General features: G+C 35.5%; 1 protein-coding gene across 22 annotated transcripts in view; it reads left to right on the forward strand.

The window, feature by feature from the left end:
- The window catches only part of MBNL1 (muscleblind like splicing regulator 1), a 202,393-nt gene that overhangs the window by 132,078 nt on the left and 51,619 nt on the right, over positions 1-18,696 (forward strand). For all 22 annotated transcript variants that reach the window (XR_005028586.2, XR_005028587.2, XM_036904167.2 and 19 more), the window contains one exon: positions 16,903-17,073. Coding sequence is in view for 20 of the 22 variants with exons in the window: in XM_036904167.2 (XP_036760062.1) it covers positions 16,903-17,073 (171 nt within the window). In the remaining 2 variants the exon portion in view is untranslated. The remainder of the gene's footprint in view (positions 1-16,902; positions 17,074-18,696) is intronic.

The following is an 18,696-nucleotide window of genomic DNA, read 5'->3' on the forward strand; positions in this document are numbered from 1 at the left end:
GAAGGACTTCAGTTAAGTACTGCTAAGTTGAGTTTAGTTGAGTTTACTGCTCTGTCTGGAAGAGCATAGACAATAAATGGTAGTGTTTTTTCCCTTCTTCATCCATAATTAATTTTACCTTGTGCTTAACTACAGTGTTTATAATTTATAAAACAAAAATATGGATAACTTTATTTTGTGAGAGATGTTTTTGTTTTTATGAATATAAGATTTCAGAGCAGATATCTTAGTGCTTCAGGCTTAATGACTAGGTACATTTTAATTTCCTTATAGGGTAATATAAATTATTTCAAATTCAGATATCAAATGATAGTTCTGTTTCTTTTTAAGTCTATTTTTTTCATCTCTTCCATTCTGGTGTAAATTTCTTGGAGGACCTTTGTACACCAGTTTACCTTGCTAACCCACTTGAACAGTTTAGTGAAATTGTTTTATCTTAGATTGGTAGGTACTGTATAACCAGAAGAGTAGTGATTACTCTTGAATTTGTTTGTTGAGTGCAGTCTTTCTATATCCTTATGACTTAGGCCATCTTCACTATGGAGTATCTTCGTGAAATTCAAGTAGACCTCCGCAGACATTCAATGAATGGATTATCTTTGCTTATATTGTAGATTTCTTAGCTAGGCATTCAAGTTACTTCCTCTTACTTCACCTTGTCAACCTTAAAAATTAAACAGCAAAGGTTACTGATCAGCAGATGAGTTCATTCAGGAATAGTAGAGGAATTGCAACTCCAGACATGCAAAATATGGCGAACCTTAGGCATATATGGAGAAGAAAGGAGAAGGGCATCCTTCTTTTATAGAGGAAAGGAGGAAGTTGGGAGGGCTTGTCCTGAACAAAAGTTCATTGGAGGAAAATGAGCGCTCAGAAGTGGTGGTGGCTTCTCATTGGCTGTGGGCAAGGACAGCTTGCTGTTGCTAAACTAAGAGGAACTCTTCCTTCTTCCTGCTGAATTAGGCAAGATGTGGGGAGTGGTAGTGAATTATCCCCCTTCATAGCTTCCCAGCTCCATTTTGAATGAGATTTCCTTTATTCACAGTGTATTTCACAGCCTTAACTCCAAATGTACCTCCCGTGAACAAAATCTTCATCTCAAGCAGGTGGTTTACTCCCTGTCGATTGAGTAGCCTGAACATTTTGACCTTTATGGTTTTACCTACCAGGACCTCCTGTCGTTTTTAGATTTCTGGGAAGCCAGCTGTGTTACAGAGGACATAATCCTCAGACTTGGTATCACACTTAGATTTGAGACTTAAGCTTTGTTTGCTATTTCTTTGACCTCAGGCAAGTCATTTAACCTCTGTGAGCCTTAATTTCCCCCATTGACATAATGTAATTGATTAGTTTCTCATATGGTCATTGTGAGGTTAATTGAAAATGTCATGAAAGTGCTCCCCTCTCAGTCTGTTTTTCCTCTGTACTTTGTTCACCTTGGTATCACAGGACACTTCGTAGTAGTATCTATTTTCTGAAATATACCCTATATGATGATTTATTATCTGCTCATCCCACCTTTTCTTTTGTTGATAAGAGAAAAGTAGACTAAAATTCTCAAAAAGGAAGTTTGGGGATTATCTGTTTATTTGAATGAACCATCTGTTCATTTGTGTGAGTGAAGTGTTTTATTTATGAAAAGTAAGGTATAAGCAATGGTCTGTGGCAAGTTAAATGTTTTTACACAGTGGACCTATAGAAATATATTAATGAGGAACACAGGGGAGTCTAAAATGTTTAAATATGTCATTGGAAAGACAACAAAAGGAGAAATGGCCAAAAGTATAGCCACAATAAGTAGTGAGCTGGTGGGACTATACAGAGAGAAAATACAGTAAGACAGTGCTGTTCAGCCAATGTAATAGTATGTGACGTTCTTTAAAAAATGGATGATCTAATCTGAAAGTTTCCTCAACTTTAGAAGATCTGGGAGATTAGAATATCGGCATTCCAAGGACTCCTCAATCTCAAATGATTGATAATATGTTTTAAGTGGAAATAAGAAGGCTATTGATAATTTATAAACTTTTACTTGCATCTATTTAACACATTTCTTGGTCCTTTCATGGTACTGTGTTTAGTCTTTCCCTAAAATAACTGTGTTGACTAATACATTATAAATATTTTCCTGTTGTATTATATGGACTCAAGTAATTTCACCAACTCACTCATGGTGAGGGCCACATGGCCCCCTACACTCCCTGCCACCATCCCATGTAGATACTTTAGCAAAACTGTGGCAGTTTATGATGTAGAATACTGGTTTAGAAGGAATTATTTTTTTTTGCATAATCAGTCCATTTGATTATCAGGCTATTTTCTTCTTTTCAAGAGACTAATGTTAAAAGCAAACTCCTTTACTAAATGGTCCTTTCAGACCACAATTGATTAAAAAAATCAACATGAACAAACCAAAAACAGTACACTAGTTACAATACAGAGAAATCTATTGTAAATCAGGAATCACAACTTTTTAATGAAATTTGAAATGATTTTGATTTACAGGTAAGTGGTAACAAGAAAACAAACATTTTTTCAGAAATAGTTAAAAATAATTGCATGTACAGACTTAAACCTATTTTGGATAACTTGGACCTTAATCACATAGTTATGATTCACTGAAATAATTTTGGAAAAGCTGTTTAGAAGGTAGGAATATATACTGATTATCTTTTTATGTTAGTACATTTACTATACCAATTTAGCACAATCCCTTTTAATTTAAAATTCAACATTTTCTAATCTGAGTAATCCAGATTACAGTTATTATTTATTATTTTCTGATGTGGCTGTAGTCTGGAGTCCAGCTTTTATCTTGGTATTAAGGAAACAATGAAACATAGATTAAAAGACTAATGATTGTAAGTTTTAAGAAATTGGAAAATAATAAGGCTTATTCTGGCAATCAGTAAGCACATTTTTGAAACATTAGATTTTGAAAACACTGTTCTAGGTGTGTTTGGAAGTTAGACATATAGTTAATATATGCATGTATGTATCTATTATGCATATATTACATGTGTATTATATAACATAAATTCTGCTTTTTAAGACTGTTATTTATTTTCCTATTCAGTATTAACACTTACTATGAGCTTAACACTAGTCTAAGTGTTCTCGTTTTGGTAATGCAACTGGAAAATAAACAGTTATGATTTTACCCTCATTGAGCTGGGTCTAATGAAGGAAATAGGCAACTGACAAGCAATTATGATAAGGTGTAATGAATGCTCTGGAACCATCTAGAAGAGTATTAAACAAAGACAAAGTTTTAAAAACTTACTGAAGGAGGTGACATATAAATGGAAACTCTTAACTCCAACTTGTCTTAGGCAAACAGGAAGGGTGGAATATTTGGAATATTTTAATAACTGCCATCCCTGTCCCCTTTCAGTGACTCTCCTTTACCTACAAAAAGATGTAGACAATCTTTTAATCAGTTTTTTAAACTGTCCCCAAGCCAGGATCAGTCTACTTTTCACTTATATTCCACTCTGCCCTTATTGCACAGTTATTATTTGTCATCAATGCTTCAAATTATGCTGTTTCCTCTACCTGCATATCCTCTACCTACTTATGTATAAATTCCATGTCTTCTTCAAAGCTGTTATCTGATTCTTCTAAGTAAATAGGAACACTCTCTTTTTCCCTCAAATTATAAAAACTCTTTTACCTGAATGCTCCTTTTGACACTTTACCTTCACTCTTTAGATTATAGTTATTGATGTGCGTGCCTTATTTCCCTTCAGAATATGTCTGATTCATTTTCTGTCTATACTGCCCCAGAGCACTGAGCACGAGAGATCACACCAAGTAGTTGGTGAATAAGTATATAAATGAGTTATTCTAGAAGATATTAAGATTTAATGTGATGTATATTCAAGGTGAGACCACTTCAACATTTATTTTTAGTTTTGCCTCATCCATTCATTTCCTATCTTCTAGCTTACTTTTTAGGTTAGATTAGGAGACAATCTATTACTCTGTTTTCCTTTCTCTTCCACCTATGTGCATGTGTGTGTGTGTGTGAGTGTATGTGTACCCACACTATTTTTCTGATCTAGATATAAATCTAACTCTTTTAGAGTAATTCATAGATTCTGTATGCTCTGGTATTATTGCAGAAACACAGGAAGCTCTTTATTTAATTTTTGATGGTTTCTAATAGGGATAACATATCAACTTTCAATTTCTATTCCTGGATTATAGTGAAATCATTTGTTATATCTGAGAACAAACAGCAGCAACAAATTAAAGTTGTCCTCAGGACTTAGATTAAGTCATCTATATCCTGCAAATGCCATGAAGAGTTCTTATCTTCTTACTTGAAAATTTATAATATGCCAGTTAACATTTACAGCAGCTACGAATATTTTAACTTGAGCATAGGCAACTTGTAATTTATGAATTGCAAAAGCAATACTGTCAGGATAGCAAAGGAATCACGTAAGATCTGTAGCCCTCAATGGATGAGGACAAAACAAAATTGTATAGGATTTGTTATTACTTACCTAAAATGCTATGAATGTCATTGATTCATTCTTTCTTTAGTGTTCCATATATGTTGAATATATTAAAAAAAAAGAATACTTAAGGGCTCTCATAGTTACATTGATGACATGGATTCCTTAACCCTCTTTTTCCCATGAGATCTTTTGCTTCCTATGAACAGGGTTTCATAACCATTGAGCTGGGGCTATATTGCTTTTATGTCAAGTCCCAGGATGGTTCTTATGGGCTAATCTCTAAGGCCTGTGTGTGACAAGCTTACAAGCTTAAGAAACAAGGCATTGCCAGTCTGAGACCTCATTCTAGGACAGTATGCCCAAGAGAACAAAAGGCAGTAGCTGTTTGGGGCAGCCCCCGACCCATGAGCAGCCTTTCTCCCCACATATAGGAAAAAGGAGCTGTGGAAGAAAGGGCAGTTTAGAAACCCAAGTGCCAGGTAACTGACAACCAGATAACATCGGTAGTTATCTTGGAGTCATTGGCAAACACTGGGTCTAAGAGAACTCTGGAAAAGGTTGTGATTGATGTGTGAGTGAAGATGTGCATCGGTGTGTATACATATAGACTAAGCAATGGTGCTCAGAGGAGGAGTCGCTAGAATCATCTGAGAGCTTGCCTGGGACCTAGCCAACATCAGTTGATTCAGAATTTCTGGAGGTGGAGGCTGGGTATAGGAATTTTTTATTTATCGTATTCAGTCATGATTGTGGACTGTACACTGTTGTCTCAGTGACATGATAGCTGGAATACTGGAAATGCCCTCCTATCTCCTAAATTGCTTATTCATCCTATAAACATTTACCAAAAATGCTTAAGTTGCTAAGTTAGATTTAGTCCTAACTTTAACAAGTTCTTAATCTAGAAGGGTAAACAGATTTGTAGGATTTATCTGTAGTACAGTTGGTCAGGTACTGAATTCACTACTTGAGTTTTTCTACCTGTCAAGAAAGCAAAGAGGAAGAAGGGAGGGAAAGAGAGAGAAAATGAACACAGAAAGTGACATTCAAAAAGGGTCACCTCTCATAATCAAATTCAATCTATAAAAATAATTCCCTTTTATTATCAACCCCTTTTAAAATACAGATGCCCTGTTTTCTAATGGTAAGATAAATGAGCATTAGAGATTCTTACTTTGGGCACAAGAAAAGCTTTCTCACAGCTGCCCAGGAGTTATGTTACTTGGATACAGTTTCACAGATGAAGGCACCGTTTGGACTAGGAGGTTGAGTACCTGTGGGAAGTCACACAGCTAGTGGAGGAGGAGCTACAGTGAATCCAGCTCCCCTGGGCTCTTGGATAGGTGTCTTTCCCACTGTACTGTAAATTTGTCATCTTTGACCACTAGAGACTTAGTGTGAGTTAGTTTTTAAAAGAGATTCTAATCTCATGGGGAATTGAATGACTCTGACAAAGGGAAGGTTGAATGAAGAGGAGAAAGGATACTTTCAAGAATGTCTAGGGAAATGGGTCTGAGTGATGGAAATAGGGCTTGCAAGGTTCCGGGGATGTGAAGAACGTGCTAGGAGAGAGAGAATGCCCAGTGATTTCCATTTACTCAGTACCAGACCATCATGGAGGCCCTCTGTACTTTCCCTCGTTTAATACTTACATTATCCCTAGGACGGCATTGTTATTTTCACTTGTATAGAAGAGGGAATTGAATATTGGTGAGGTTGAATAATTAACCCAAAGTCGTACTGCTAATGAATATCCAAGTTGGCATTTGAACAACCTTGTGATTCCAGTTCATGTGATCTTAACCATTGAGCTGGGGTTATATTGCTTTATATGTCAAGTCCCAGGATAGTTCTTATGGGCAGATCTCTAAGGCCTGTGTGTGAGAAGCTTACAAGCTTAAGAACACAGATAAGTCCAAGTGACCGTATTTCTCTCTGGGTGGCAGCAGAGTCCAAAGTTGTGTTTGGACAACAGTAGTAAGAAGTTACCTGAAAATGGAGCAGTTTGCCTGGCTTAGGCTGTGGACACAAGGCTGAGGCACAGCCTCCTTCAGGAGGCAGTTGGCATTGAGAAGAGATGTAAACAATGTGCAGTAAAGCCATCTAACCCTGTTAGGAGAGAGGCAAGGAAGTCCCAAGGAAGGTAAAACAGCTATTCCTACTAATAGGCACCTGCTTTAGCCAGAGGTAGACAATGTAAAATTTGCACATACATTACTTTACTCATTTAATGCAGTCCAGCCTGGTGTTTAGCAGATCCGGGCTTTCAGCCTAAATGTTGTTGATGTGATAGCAGGAGAAAAACATCATGTGATGGCTGCCTGTGCCTTTCCCGCTTACACTCACATTCTGGCTTATTAAAAAACAGTGTTGTCATGGCTGACGTTCCTGTGAGGTCCAACATCTCCATACTTGTCATCTTAAGTAAGCACTTAAGAATTCACTCTGCAACTTCTGATTGCTGTTTGGAACAGAGCACCTTATGATGATAAAGCTTTTTCAAGTGCCTGTGTTTAAGTGATGATTTCAGTGTCCTTCTGCCTTAGAGACCCATCTTATAGATGTTTTGTGTAAGTTCCATAGTTGACAGATATCTATTCTCAGTTCCTTTTTTTATTGTTAATATTGATCTTTTCCCAAAAAGCTGTTCAAGGATACTACAAACATACAAATTCTTTCTCAAAATTCTGAGACTTTTCTGTTTTATTTCCAGTGGTAACTTAAGTAACTTTTGTTGAATGTTACTCCTTCAGATATTTGGTGATCTGCTCCAGAAAGCCATTGGAAGTCTCTGGGGTGGGGTGGAGTGGGGCGCAGAGAAGGAGACCCAGATAACCTGTGTCATGATACTGCTTTTTTACTTCAGGAGATTTTTCTCCCTCTTGCTACCTACGCTGCTGCAGTCAGCATCCAATAGAGATGTTCTGGGCTCACAAGCCAATTGTCTTTCTCCTCACTGAAGCCTGAAGTCTGAGAGAGCACGGATGGCTGTGCACAGTTTTAGCAAATTGTCATGGGGATGTGGGGGGAGGGGAGTACTTTCCCCACCGGAACAGAGCCAGCGTCATTGAGCACATACTGTTCAAGTATAAAGTTGATCTGTCTGAAGGAGACAGTTGTCAGCAATGGTGAGGACCTTTGTCATCTCACCTTTTCTTTGTGCTTGTCGTTGTTTATGTGAAGCAGTAGCATTTAATGGCTGGACTTGAGGCAAAATCTGTGAGATCAGAAAGCAACAACTTTTGTTTTCAGTTAGGGGAAACCCAGAGGTTTACAGAGGAGCTCAAATAAGAAATTGGGGGAAAGGGTCGGTCTTTGATATTTGGAAGAGACAATGACATCTCTAAAAGATTGTAGCTCAGTGTAATGTAGTAATTTCAGCATATAACCGACAGACAAAATGTTGGACATCTGTTAAGAGTTTAGAAACCACTTAGATTCTAATCATATGCATAATATGCACTACCCCATCTAGTGGACTTTTACGCAGTAAAATTTGGAAGATTTACAATAGAAATATTGAAATGGGACTTTGAAAACTGTGAAAATATTATACTTCAAAGTTTATCTTAACAATAAATGTTATCATTTTAATTATGTAAAAACAAGGTTTATTTTTCTATATTTATAGATATTTTTACAGTCTATAAGGTACAAAATAGCACATGCTTCATGTAAGTACAAGGTCATGGTGTTACTATTCTCAAGCTGACTTCTCCAAAATGTTTTACCTCTTTGATTTCCTTTAATTTCTTTTGTATTGCTGAATGAAAGACTTATCCCATAGAAACCTACCATCCTCTCTATATTACTATTTAACTTTATATTCTTCCTATATGTGTTAATTTTTTCTCCATAAAATCGCCTTTTCCTTATCTGTGATATAGCCAATCATAGAGCCCAGATCAGCGGGATCCATAGATAATCCAAGAATCTCTTGCTTTCTTGGGTCTCTTGTTGAAATAGATAATATGAAGCAAAATTTTAATTTGATTTGATCAATAATTTTCTTTTCTTTGATCCTATATTACAGTACTGGGAAAAAATGTGAATGACAGATAAACTGAAATTTATAAGAAAATTTAATTCTTACCATTACACTTTGGAAATGTTACATTGGATTAATCTCCAAAATCTTTTGTTTGTATTTTGAAACATCTCTTCCTTTGCAGAACTCAAAGAGGGTGGAAGCACCCATTTGTTCTGACCTATTCTGGTTAAGAGTTACTAATGTTTTAGTATGGGCAATGATTAGAAAACCATACATACTTAAAGATGATCAAGTGATCATCAGTATGAATGCATACCTTTAGCATAATGGTGAGGAATTGTCAACTCTGTAGCTAGATTGCCTGGGTTCAGTTATGTGTCCTTGGGCAAGAACCACACCCCACCCTTTGGAGGGGTATTTAAAAGAGACCTTTTGCTTTTCAATGCATCAGAGCTAGAATAGGTCTGTAAAGAGCTGCTTAAACAAGTGTTCTAAAAGATCAGGAAGGGAAAAAAATTACATGCATTTAACTTAAGAAGTTTATCTCCTTTTTATCCTCAGGAAATCCCTGGGAATGTAATAGAGACAGTCATGTTGTAATCTACCTAACAGTGGTACGATGATGAATTGGCTACTATTTTTAAAAGATTTTGTATTTCTCAATTGAAAGGCATGTGCTACAAATAGAGCACTACATTTTATTATGTAAATGTTAGGACTTTTAATTATTAGCCAAGATTGAAGTGTGTTTGATTTGGATGCCATAAAACTTCAGAAATGTTTCTGCTACACACAGTTTAGAAGTCTGACAGTTGCTTACCAAAAATGAAGCAACTGAAAAAAATAATAGAAACATAGTGATCTGGCATTTCCAATTTTATGTTGCTATAAAAAAGCAGCCAGTAAATGTTGGACTGTTTAATGATCCTGGCACCTACCAAATGTCACTGGGCTTTCACAAGGTCATGGAGACACTGGTTTGGCTCAGGGATGCTGGCCAGACCCATCTTTGGAGCTCAGGAACACTGGAACAGGGACAGAGAAAAGGTGCCAATTAAACCTTCCATAGCACTTCATAGATGGCTACACACTTCTGTGGGATTCTGCGGGATAGAAGAGGCCATAGGTATAAGGAAAAAGTGAGACCGTGTCTTCTTCCAGCATCCCATTATAAGCGACTCTAAACATAAGATCCTTGTGGGCTCTCAGTGAGGAAGCTAAGCTCTTCTCAGATGACTATCAGCTAAAATTGTGTGCTGATATAATTGCTGCTGACATAGTTGTGTATATATCCAATCTCTCACAGACAAAAGCTGCTGGAGAAAGGAGTATTTTTGTAACAAGAGTGTGTGTGAGTTGCTGCCCTTTTCCCTTTCTCCACCTCCTTAGCAGTAGCTAACCCGACTCTCAGGCATTATGTAATACTTATATAGATGTGTAGAGTTTCAGTTATGCCATTTTCAGGATGATTAATGGGAGTTGTGCAATTAAAGCTCCTAAGTTCTCTGGGAAAAAAGTCATAGTATCCTGATGTTTGAGTTAGTGCACGTTGAGTTTGCGTCAGCATTGAGGATATTTTGGGGTATGGTAAATGTCATTATTTGTTTTAATGTCCAAGAATCTTCATCATCAAATTTAGGAATATTCTATAAAATAGTGTCTGTAACAGCCATTGAATACTGGAGAGGGCACTTTAAATAGCTAGAAAAGTCTACCCTGAAATCTCTTTTGAGAAAAGATTAGACTTGATGACAGAATGTTTAATGACATGAAACAGTCTGTTACGTTCTGAACTCAAAAGATGGTGTATATATGTGTGTTTGTATGTTTGTGTTTTTCTTTATTTTAGTGAAAGTCTCAATAATTGTTAAGCCACAGTGTATATGTGAATATGAACTTTTTGTGGGATCAGAAAAGGATAAAATCTAAATTTGCCCTATATTGTATTTCATTTGAAAAGATTTTATATCTGTGGTAAAATAGTTTAAACAAATTGGGACTATTTCAGTGACAATACATGAATAAATCTCTGTTTCTTCTTTCTGTCACTGATAAGAGAAAACTCTCCTAGCTCTTGGGTTGACTGGGGTTCCAAGCATTGGCCTTATATTGATTGAATGAAGAAATAGCAATTTATACCTAGAAAGTTATGCTTTAAATATCAGTATTGCATTATTGAGTTCATGATAATTTTAGAGGACTAATACTAATTGCCTAGCAGAATAAGAGGAGAATTGACTCCTTTCTTCATGTTATTGTTTAATTATGTGTGCCCCTTTTATTGGCTGATTGTTTCCCCCTAATGCATATGTTCATGCTTTATCTCCAGTGTGGCTATATTTGGAGATGGTACCTTTATCGAAATAATTAAGGTTAAACTATTTAAGTTAAGGTCATAAACATGGAACTCTGATCTGATAGGACAAGTGTCCTTATTAGAGACACCAGAGAGCTTGCTCTCTCTGTGTGTGCTCACTCCAAGGAAAGGCCATGTGAGGACATAGCAAGAAGGTGGCTGTCTGAAAGCCAGAAAGAGAGCTCTTACTGGAAACCAGATTGTCTAGAACTTTAATCTTGGCCTTTTAGCTTCCAGAACTGTGAGAAAATAAATTTTTGTTGTTTATACCACTCAGGCTATGGCATTTGTTATGACAGCCCAAGCAGACTAATACAGCCCCCATTAAATTCCACTAGATACAAAGCAGTGGTTGACCATCAGCTGGAGATGATTTTGCCTCCTGCTAACCCCCCACTGATACTTGGCAATATTGAGAAAATTTTGATTGTCATAATTGCCAGGAGTGCTACAGGCAGCTAGGAGGCCAGGCGCACTGCTGAACACTCTGCGATGCATACCACAGCCTGTACAACAAAGACTCACCTGGCCCCAGATATCAGCAGTGCTCCGGTTGAAAACTTTGAACTTCTTTTTAGGATGCATATATTCTTGTAAGCTGACTCAAGTGCTTTATGGAAACAAGTGAATTGAAAGGAAACTTTTAAGATTTTAAGTATGTAAGGAAGCATTTGAGTATCCTTTTAGATACAATGAACTTACTTTCAGCATTTGCAAAAGGCAATACACAGTAATTCCTGGAGCTAACCAAACTCGTATCTACCTAAATGAAAACAAAACACTGAGTATATATGTGTATGCATATTTGCATATATAGAGAGAGAGCATATTTTTTTCTTAAAGTTGATCACCTTTTAAACAGCTGTGAATTTCCTACAACTAGATACTTGTAATTTTAAAATAAATAGTATATGTATGTTAAATTTATTCATCCTAGCATTAGAATTGGTCAGTAAAAAGCATAGTAGAACCATAAAAACATCTTTGGAAATGTGTGAAACAGTACTTCCTGATAGCCAATGTTTTTCCCCCCCTTCCAGCAAATTTAAGATTATTGCATCATCTTAGTTGAGAAAACAAACAAATCAACACCATTAAGAATTTTCAATAGGATTCCTTTGCCAGAGTTCTGGCCAATATCTGAGCAATGAATACCTCCAGAAAGTGCTTCAAAGTACTTGCATATCTCATCTGTCCCAAAGGAAATATTCGTTTTGTTTTAACAATTCAAATGGTTGCAATTTGAACAGTCTTAACAGAAAACCAGTATTTCCGATGAAAGTTGGAAACAACTTGAGTACAAGGTGGTACCCCTAAAATTTTTTCATTGGCTCTTTATTTCCAGAGTCTACCTAAAATAAGCCTCAGTAAATCTTGAATCCTACCATATAGTTACCATTTGGCAGAGATGCCTTTTTTATTCTGACCTTGTAAATCACATTATTCCTTTTATTGTAGGTGGAGGAAATTAACTAAAGTGGAAATTTGTTTTTCTAGATAAATAAAACTTTTTGTGTTTTATTAAGCTTGACCAACTTTTTGTGTTTTATTAAGTTTTTTGTGTTTTATTTCAAATAAAACTCTTTGTGTTTTATTAAGCTTGATCAACTTCTAAGTAAGATGTTTTATTTTTTATTAGTTCTTAAAGTAAATATTAAAAATAGTTAAACAGTTTTCTCATATCTCTATAAATTTCCATCTGGTTTCATTCAGTTTTATCTTTATTGTACAATTTATATTTCACTATATATACATCTATAGCCATCAGTTTTAGATGTGTACCATACACTCATACTATGTAATTATTTAAGTGTCTCCTTCATTAAACTATAATGTTTTAAGAATTAGACACTTATTTTGAGGTTCAAACAATCTCAACATAGTCTTCCCTTGTTATAAAAAATCACAAACTGTATGAATTTCAAAGGCTAATGAGAAAATCCTTAAATTCACAGTTGAACAGTTTGTAACTTCAGAAATTGAGGACTTGATGAATTTATCTCTTGAATGACCATTATTGGTTTCATACGGGCTTTTAAAACTACAAGGGGAAATTTTTTACTTTCTTGGACAGGTTACTTTAAAGATGTGGGAAAATTATTGGAGAAAAATGGACTCAGTCTGGATCAATATTGTAGTGAACTTCTTCCATTCCCTTAAAAGACACAGTATATACATTAAAGTGATGTCTTTGGAATCTGTGTTGAGTTACCTATAAAAAGACACCCTGGATGGAGTCTAGGCATTTATGGCATAGGTTATATAGAATGGCCTGCTGGTTAGCTGGGCAGCTCACTGAAAATGAGATTTCAGTGCAGTCAACAAAAGCAAACCACAGAAATCTAACACTGCAGAAATGTACTGAAATGTCATTTTTTTCCTTAGTGGCAAATACAGAATGATGATTAAGGGCCAAACTTGTATTACTGATGATTGACATGCGTTGTGACTGTGTTTTGCTACTTGTATAATTTTTAGTACTTTTTAATAGGTATGGTCCTAAATTAAGCATCTGCTGCTTGTTATTAGCTTGAAGGTTTAAGGAAAGAGAGAAAAATAATACCTATCAATAAACTGTTACATCAGAATCCCTGTACGAGGTTGGATCACTCTCTTGTTCAAGCCTCATGATCACCAGTGAGAACAATTGCATTGTTACTATTCTACAGGGAAACTGCCCACTCCAAGAATTTAACTTCTGCTGGGTCACAGAGCAAGTAACAAAGCTGTTATTTGAACCAAACTATGTTTGATAAAATGTATAATTATATGATCATAGGTGGAACTACATGTAACAAAACTGAGTAAAAATTTTTTATTTATACCTCTGCGTTAATCCAAACAACCCAATTTAATGCATTTTGAGGTGAAATTTTGCATGATTTAGAATAGTACTTCCTTCACAAAAATCCTGTATATGTGAGGGCAAGATACTGACTGAATATCTGCTTTTAGATTTTTAGAAAGTATTGCAACTGTATAGATTTCAGGATGTCAAATACATTGAATCTCTACACAAATCTTTCCTCCCTTGTGAAACTTACAAGCCTTTTGTTAACCTTTTCTCCCTTTATTGCCCAAGATTTATCCTGTGTTCAAATTACTGGCCTCTGAATAAAAGCATCATTAGGTTAGTACAAATCAGAATCAAAGTTTGGTATTTAATTTACATTTTATTCTATTATGTTCTTTGTCTATAGAATAGAGTTAAAGCAGAATTCATCTTTAAAGTTTTGGTAAGAAGCATTCACTCATTCATTCTGTAAATGCTATTGAGGTATGGTACTGGGAACTCAGAGAGGTACTGTCATACCTTAACTCTCAACAGAAAGTATGCCGCTGATAGTTCTTCTCCGGAGCTTTAGGCAGTCTTCTAGAAGAGGATGTTTATTCTAACTAATTCTTGACCTTTTTATTTGTCAAACCACAGTTAATTCCACAGCACTGTCAGCATTAAACAAGTTTGAACTTTGTAAGAAGCTGAGTTTACCTAATGTCAATTGCAGACTCCTCTCTTATTTTTTCTACCTGTGTCAATGAAAACTTCATGTGGCTTTGCAGAATCGTGTTTTGTAGTGTTTGCTGCTATCACAGAATAACCTGGCATTCTGTTAAAATGTGCACCCCTGGGCCGCCAGACCTGTGTTCCACTGACTTTTGTGGAGGAGGCTTGGTAGTCTATGGTTTTCACAAAGTATCTTTAGTTGATTCTTAGGAACATTAGCTCTTTGAAAGTGAATTTCCAATGCAGTCAAATCAAGCTGAGCATAGAGAGGTAGCATATGTATGAAATGAGTAGAATAGCCTTTTTCCTGAGTAGGTAAAGTAAATAGAAAATGAAAACCAAAGGTCTGAGCTTCTATTGGAAGTTTTGAGATGCACTGAGACAGAATATGTGATGAGCACATATGATTTCTCTCTTTTATTTCAATTGGGGCTGCATCTTATAGGTAGGAGACTGTGTGGTTTGTGTTCAAGGGAGGCACTAGAAAGAAGTGCTTAGGGAGACCAGTGTTAAGTGTCAGCAGGGCCGGTTCAAAGCCCAGAACTGTCTCTGTGCTGTTTATGAAACTATAGAAACTGATCTGAGTGAATTGACAGTAACTGAATACTCAGGGTAGATATAACCTTGCTTATTTGCATTTAAGTAAATCCAATCTTAGTAAGAAATATGGCGTGGAGCTGTTGAGCACCAGAATTCCTCTTACAGCCCAGTTGTTCTTTGTACTGTAAAAGCTGATTTTCTTCAAGAGACCCTAATTGAATATTCCTGAAATCAGACCATGTGTCATCCATGAGCTTCTTTATGTTGTTCAGTTTTTCTCTGTGGTATATATCTTGTGCCTCTAAGTGTTGTTTTTGTAAAAATGGCTTTGCATCCGGGTTCTTTTAAGATAATGACATGCCCATGATCTCATTAAATATGAAGTACGGTGATTTCATATGGAGTAAGTCAGATATGTGAAAGTTACTTTATTTGTGGACATATCAATAGCTATAACAAACAGATATTTTTAAAAATGACCTTCATGCCAATATTTGGTTTTTCCTTTGTTGGATGTACAATTTAAAATGTGGTGATGGTGGTGATAAGAGCAGCCCTTGACTTTTACCTTGCTCAGAGACTGCCATGCAGTGCCAAGGGCAAGAATTATCTTTATATATATTATCTTCTTTCATCTTCACATGGTGTAGGTTATATAGCAGTTTTGAAATGGATAAGAAGTCAGAGACTTAAAAGAAGTCTTTATGCAATTCATGCAGCTGATGAGTGAGAGAGCTAGACCTTCAACCCAGGTAGTAGGGTGCTTGCTATCAACTATTGTCCTCTACTGCCTCCTGATTTAAAGTAGTATTTGAAACGCATTAATAGCAAGCAGTATCCTCTGTTAGCCCTGTGTGAAAACTGATTGCTAAAAATTTTATTCAAAACAAGCCAGAAATAGATCATTTAAGTTAGAATTGTGACATTTTATCACAAACATAAGCATTAGTTTTCTCAGTCAATTTACCAAATAAACTCAAATTATAATAAATTTTTCTTAGAAAAATGAATGGAAGCTCGAGAAGGTGGTCCAAAAAAAAAGAAAGAGGGTTTCTTTTACTCTCACAAACAGTTCTAATCAGATTTATTGGTGATAGAAGTTGTCAAGGTAGTGATTGATTAGATCTGTCACTATCAATATGACTTGACAATGTATTAAAATACTATGGGCACAATCCCTCACATGATATTGCATACTACAGACGTTAATATATATTTTTGATGAAAAAAATAATCCCAAAGAAAGGTATATTCACATTTCTTACTTCATAGTAATTAATTTTGTTTCCCTATTTTGCATTGTAAACATTTTTGTAGGATAAATATGCCTATTTATATTACTTTATAGACTACAAATGGAGATTTATAGAATTTATAGATGTACAGAATGGCAATGGAGACTAGATTTATCTTTGAAAGGTTAAAGGCTACATTTTTCCAGTTTCGCTATACTTACTAATCTCTGTATACATTGGGAACGTGGGAATTTTCTTCTTTTCATTTGTAAATTTCTTAATACATAGGCTTATAAAGCTTAATAGTTTAATTTTATTTGTTATGAGATACTTATAAAGGTGTTTTACTGGAAGATACAGTGTGCTTTGAGTCCTCTAAGTATATTTCCTTAGAACTCAATACAAGTAAAAATAGATGGTAAAACTTCATGATTCTTTTATGGTCATTAAAGTTAACCAGCAGATAGTATGTAAGGAGCCTATTATCCTTTATTTGTTATTCTATGTTTTAATATACCCTGGCAGTTTGTAGATTTTAAAACTTGAACCTAGAAAAATTAATTCTAATGTTAAAATAAAGTAACTTCTTCAAGCTTTAAGATGTTTTGAAATGTCTTAATGCCGCATTTTGATAATGCATTTGGATAAGTTCATTACTTCTTCTGAATGTACTATAAAATGATATGGGCAATACATTGTGTGAAAAACCCATAGTAGATTCAAGTGGTAGGCTTACATTACCTTTATTTTTTAAGATTTGCCAATTTATATTCTTTTCTAAGGTTCTACTTTCTGCTTTTGTTTTTTAGGGTCGTTGCTCCAGGGAGAACTGCAAATATCTTCATCCACCCCCACACTTAAAAACACAGCTGGAGATAAATGGGCGCAATAACTTGATTCAGCAGAAGAACATGGCCATGTTGGCCCAGCAAATGCAACTAGCTAATGCCATGATGCCTGGTGCCCCACTGCAACCCGTGGTAAGCAGATTTTCAGTCCTCATTAAGTTTCTGATTCCAAGTGCTCAGTTTCAGTGTTAAAGTAATATTGTATTAGATAAAGTGAACACAGGTAATAGTATCAGTTGCCTGGTGTTTTCTAGCAAACTTTTAAGTCAAACCTTGAAGTAGTTTTCACATTGTGAAGTTACTCATCTTCTCACTAAATTATGTGGAAATTTACATTATAGCATGTTTTTCCCTAAATTTCTCTTGAGATTAAATCGTATGACTTGCAGGTGTTAAAAGGAGCATGACACTCATCAATATAGTCAATGTATATTTTCAGACCACCTTTAAATGGTAATAATAATTTTTAAAATTGATATTGTATTATCTTTAATTCTGAGGAATAATATGCCTTTCCATCTTCCTTGAAAAGAATTTGTGTAAGTTCTCTTCCTTACAAAGGAGGCTTTGTTATTCTCTTTAAACTTTAATTGAAATTATTTCATAGTTACAAATGCTAGGAATTTTATGACAGCAGTGAATCATAGATTTAGAAATCTCATCAAAGGAGAACTAATCAGGAGAGGGGAGAAAAAACTAAACTTTATAAATTATAGATGGTCATACAGATTTAATGTTCTCTCATCAGGGTATGTGGATGATTTCTTACTCTAATCACATATATTTATTTGGTTTTTGGGAGGAGGTGTATGTGATAAATGACTTCAGTAATCTTTACTCACCTTTATCCATTAAAATGTGTAAGAGATTAATATAATAATTTTTAGTTTATGAAAGGTGTTTTGATGTTAATTGTGATATAGTAATTCTGTGTTTAAGTGCATGTTGAAATTTGTAATGATCAGACTATATCTGTCAGTAATCTATGTCACTTATGTGCAATATTATGAGGTCATGGGAATGACCCACATTCTTCTGAAATGCTAACTGTAGCATGTATGCTAACTAATTTTTTTCCTAATACATTTTAACACCTGAACTCAATGTAATTATTATTCTCTCTTAGAACTTAATGCACCAATCATTCCAAAAAAGAGGGGGGGATTGCATTTCGAGGTGGGAGGGATCTCCATATCACATCGGCAGTGATACCAATTATCAGTACTGTACAGTTGAGGTGAGAGAATATTATAATTCTGTGTCTGTTTTAACCTGATATTTTTTTCCATTATTGCAGGCTCAGTTAACTATATGATATCTTAAATTTATTTTGTGACATCTGCTAATTCCACATGTCTCTATTAGGATAGCATTGAAGATTTCCATTTAGTTTTTTAAAAAAATTTAGTTATAATCATATTTCTAACAGAAAATGTAAGACAAGAGGTCTCTTTTACCCTTGGCCCTTACACGTAGTTTTAAAGATCTGATAAGTCCTTGGGGCAGCTACTACTTTAGTTGATGTAAGATCTCTCCTTGATGTGAGATACTTGGTTCCACTTAAACATATAAAGGCTGCTTACCACCAGGCTCTACTCGCTCGGTGACCTGGGAGCTGCACCTCTTATGCCTGCATGTGTCGTTCCCAGGCTGCAGAGAACAGAGAGCTCCTCATTGTGCAGTCTTGGCCCATCTCTGGAGTGAGTCCTGGGACTTTACTCTCAAGGCCATTCAAGGGACATCATATGTATAATC

This window comes from Manis pentadactyla, chromosome 1 (genome assembly GCF_030020395.1).
Source record: "Manis pentadactyla isolate mManPen7 chromosome 1, mManPen7.hap1, whole genome shotgun sequence".
NCBI lineage: Eukaryota > Metazoa > Chordata > Mammalia > Pholidota > Manidae > Manis > Manis pentadactyla.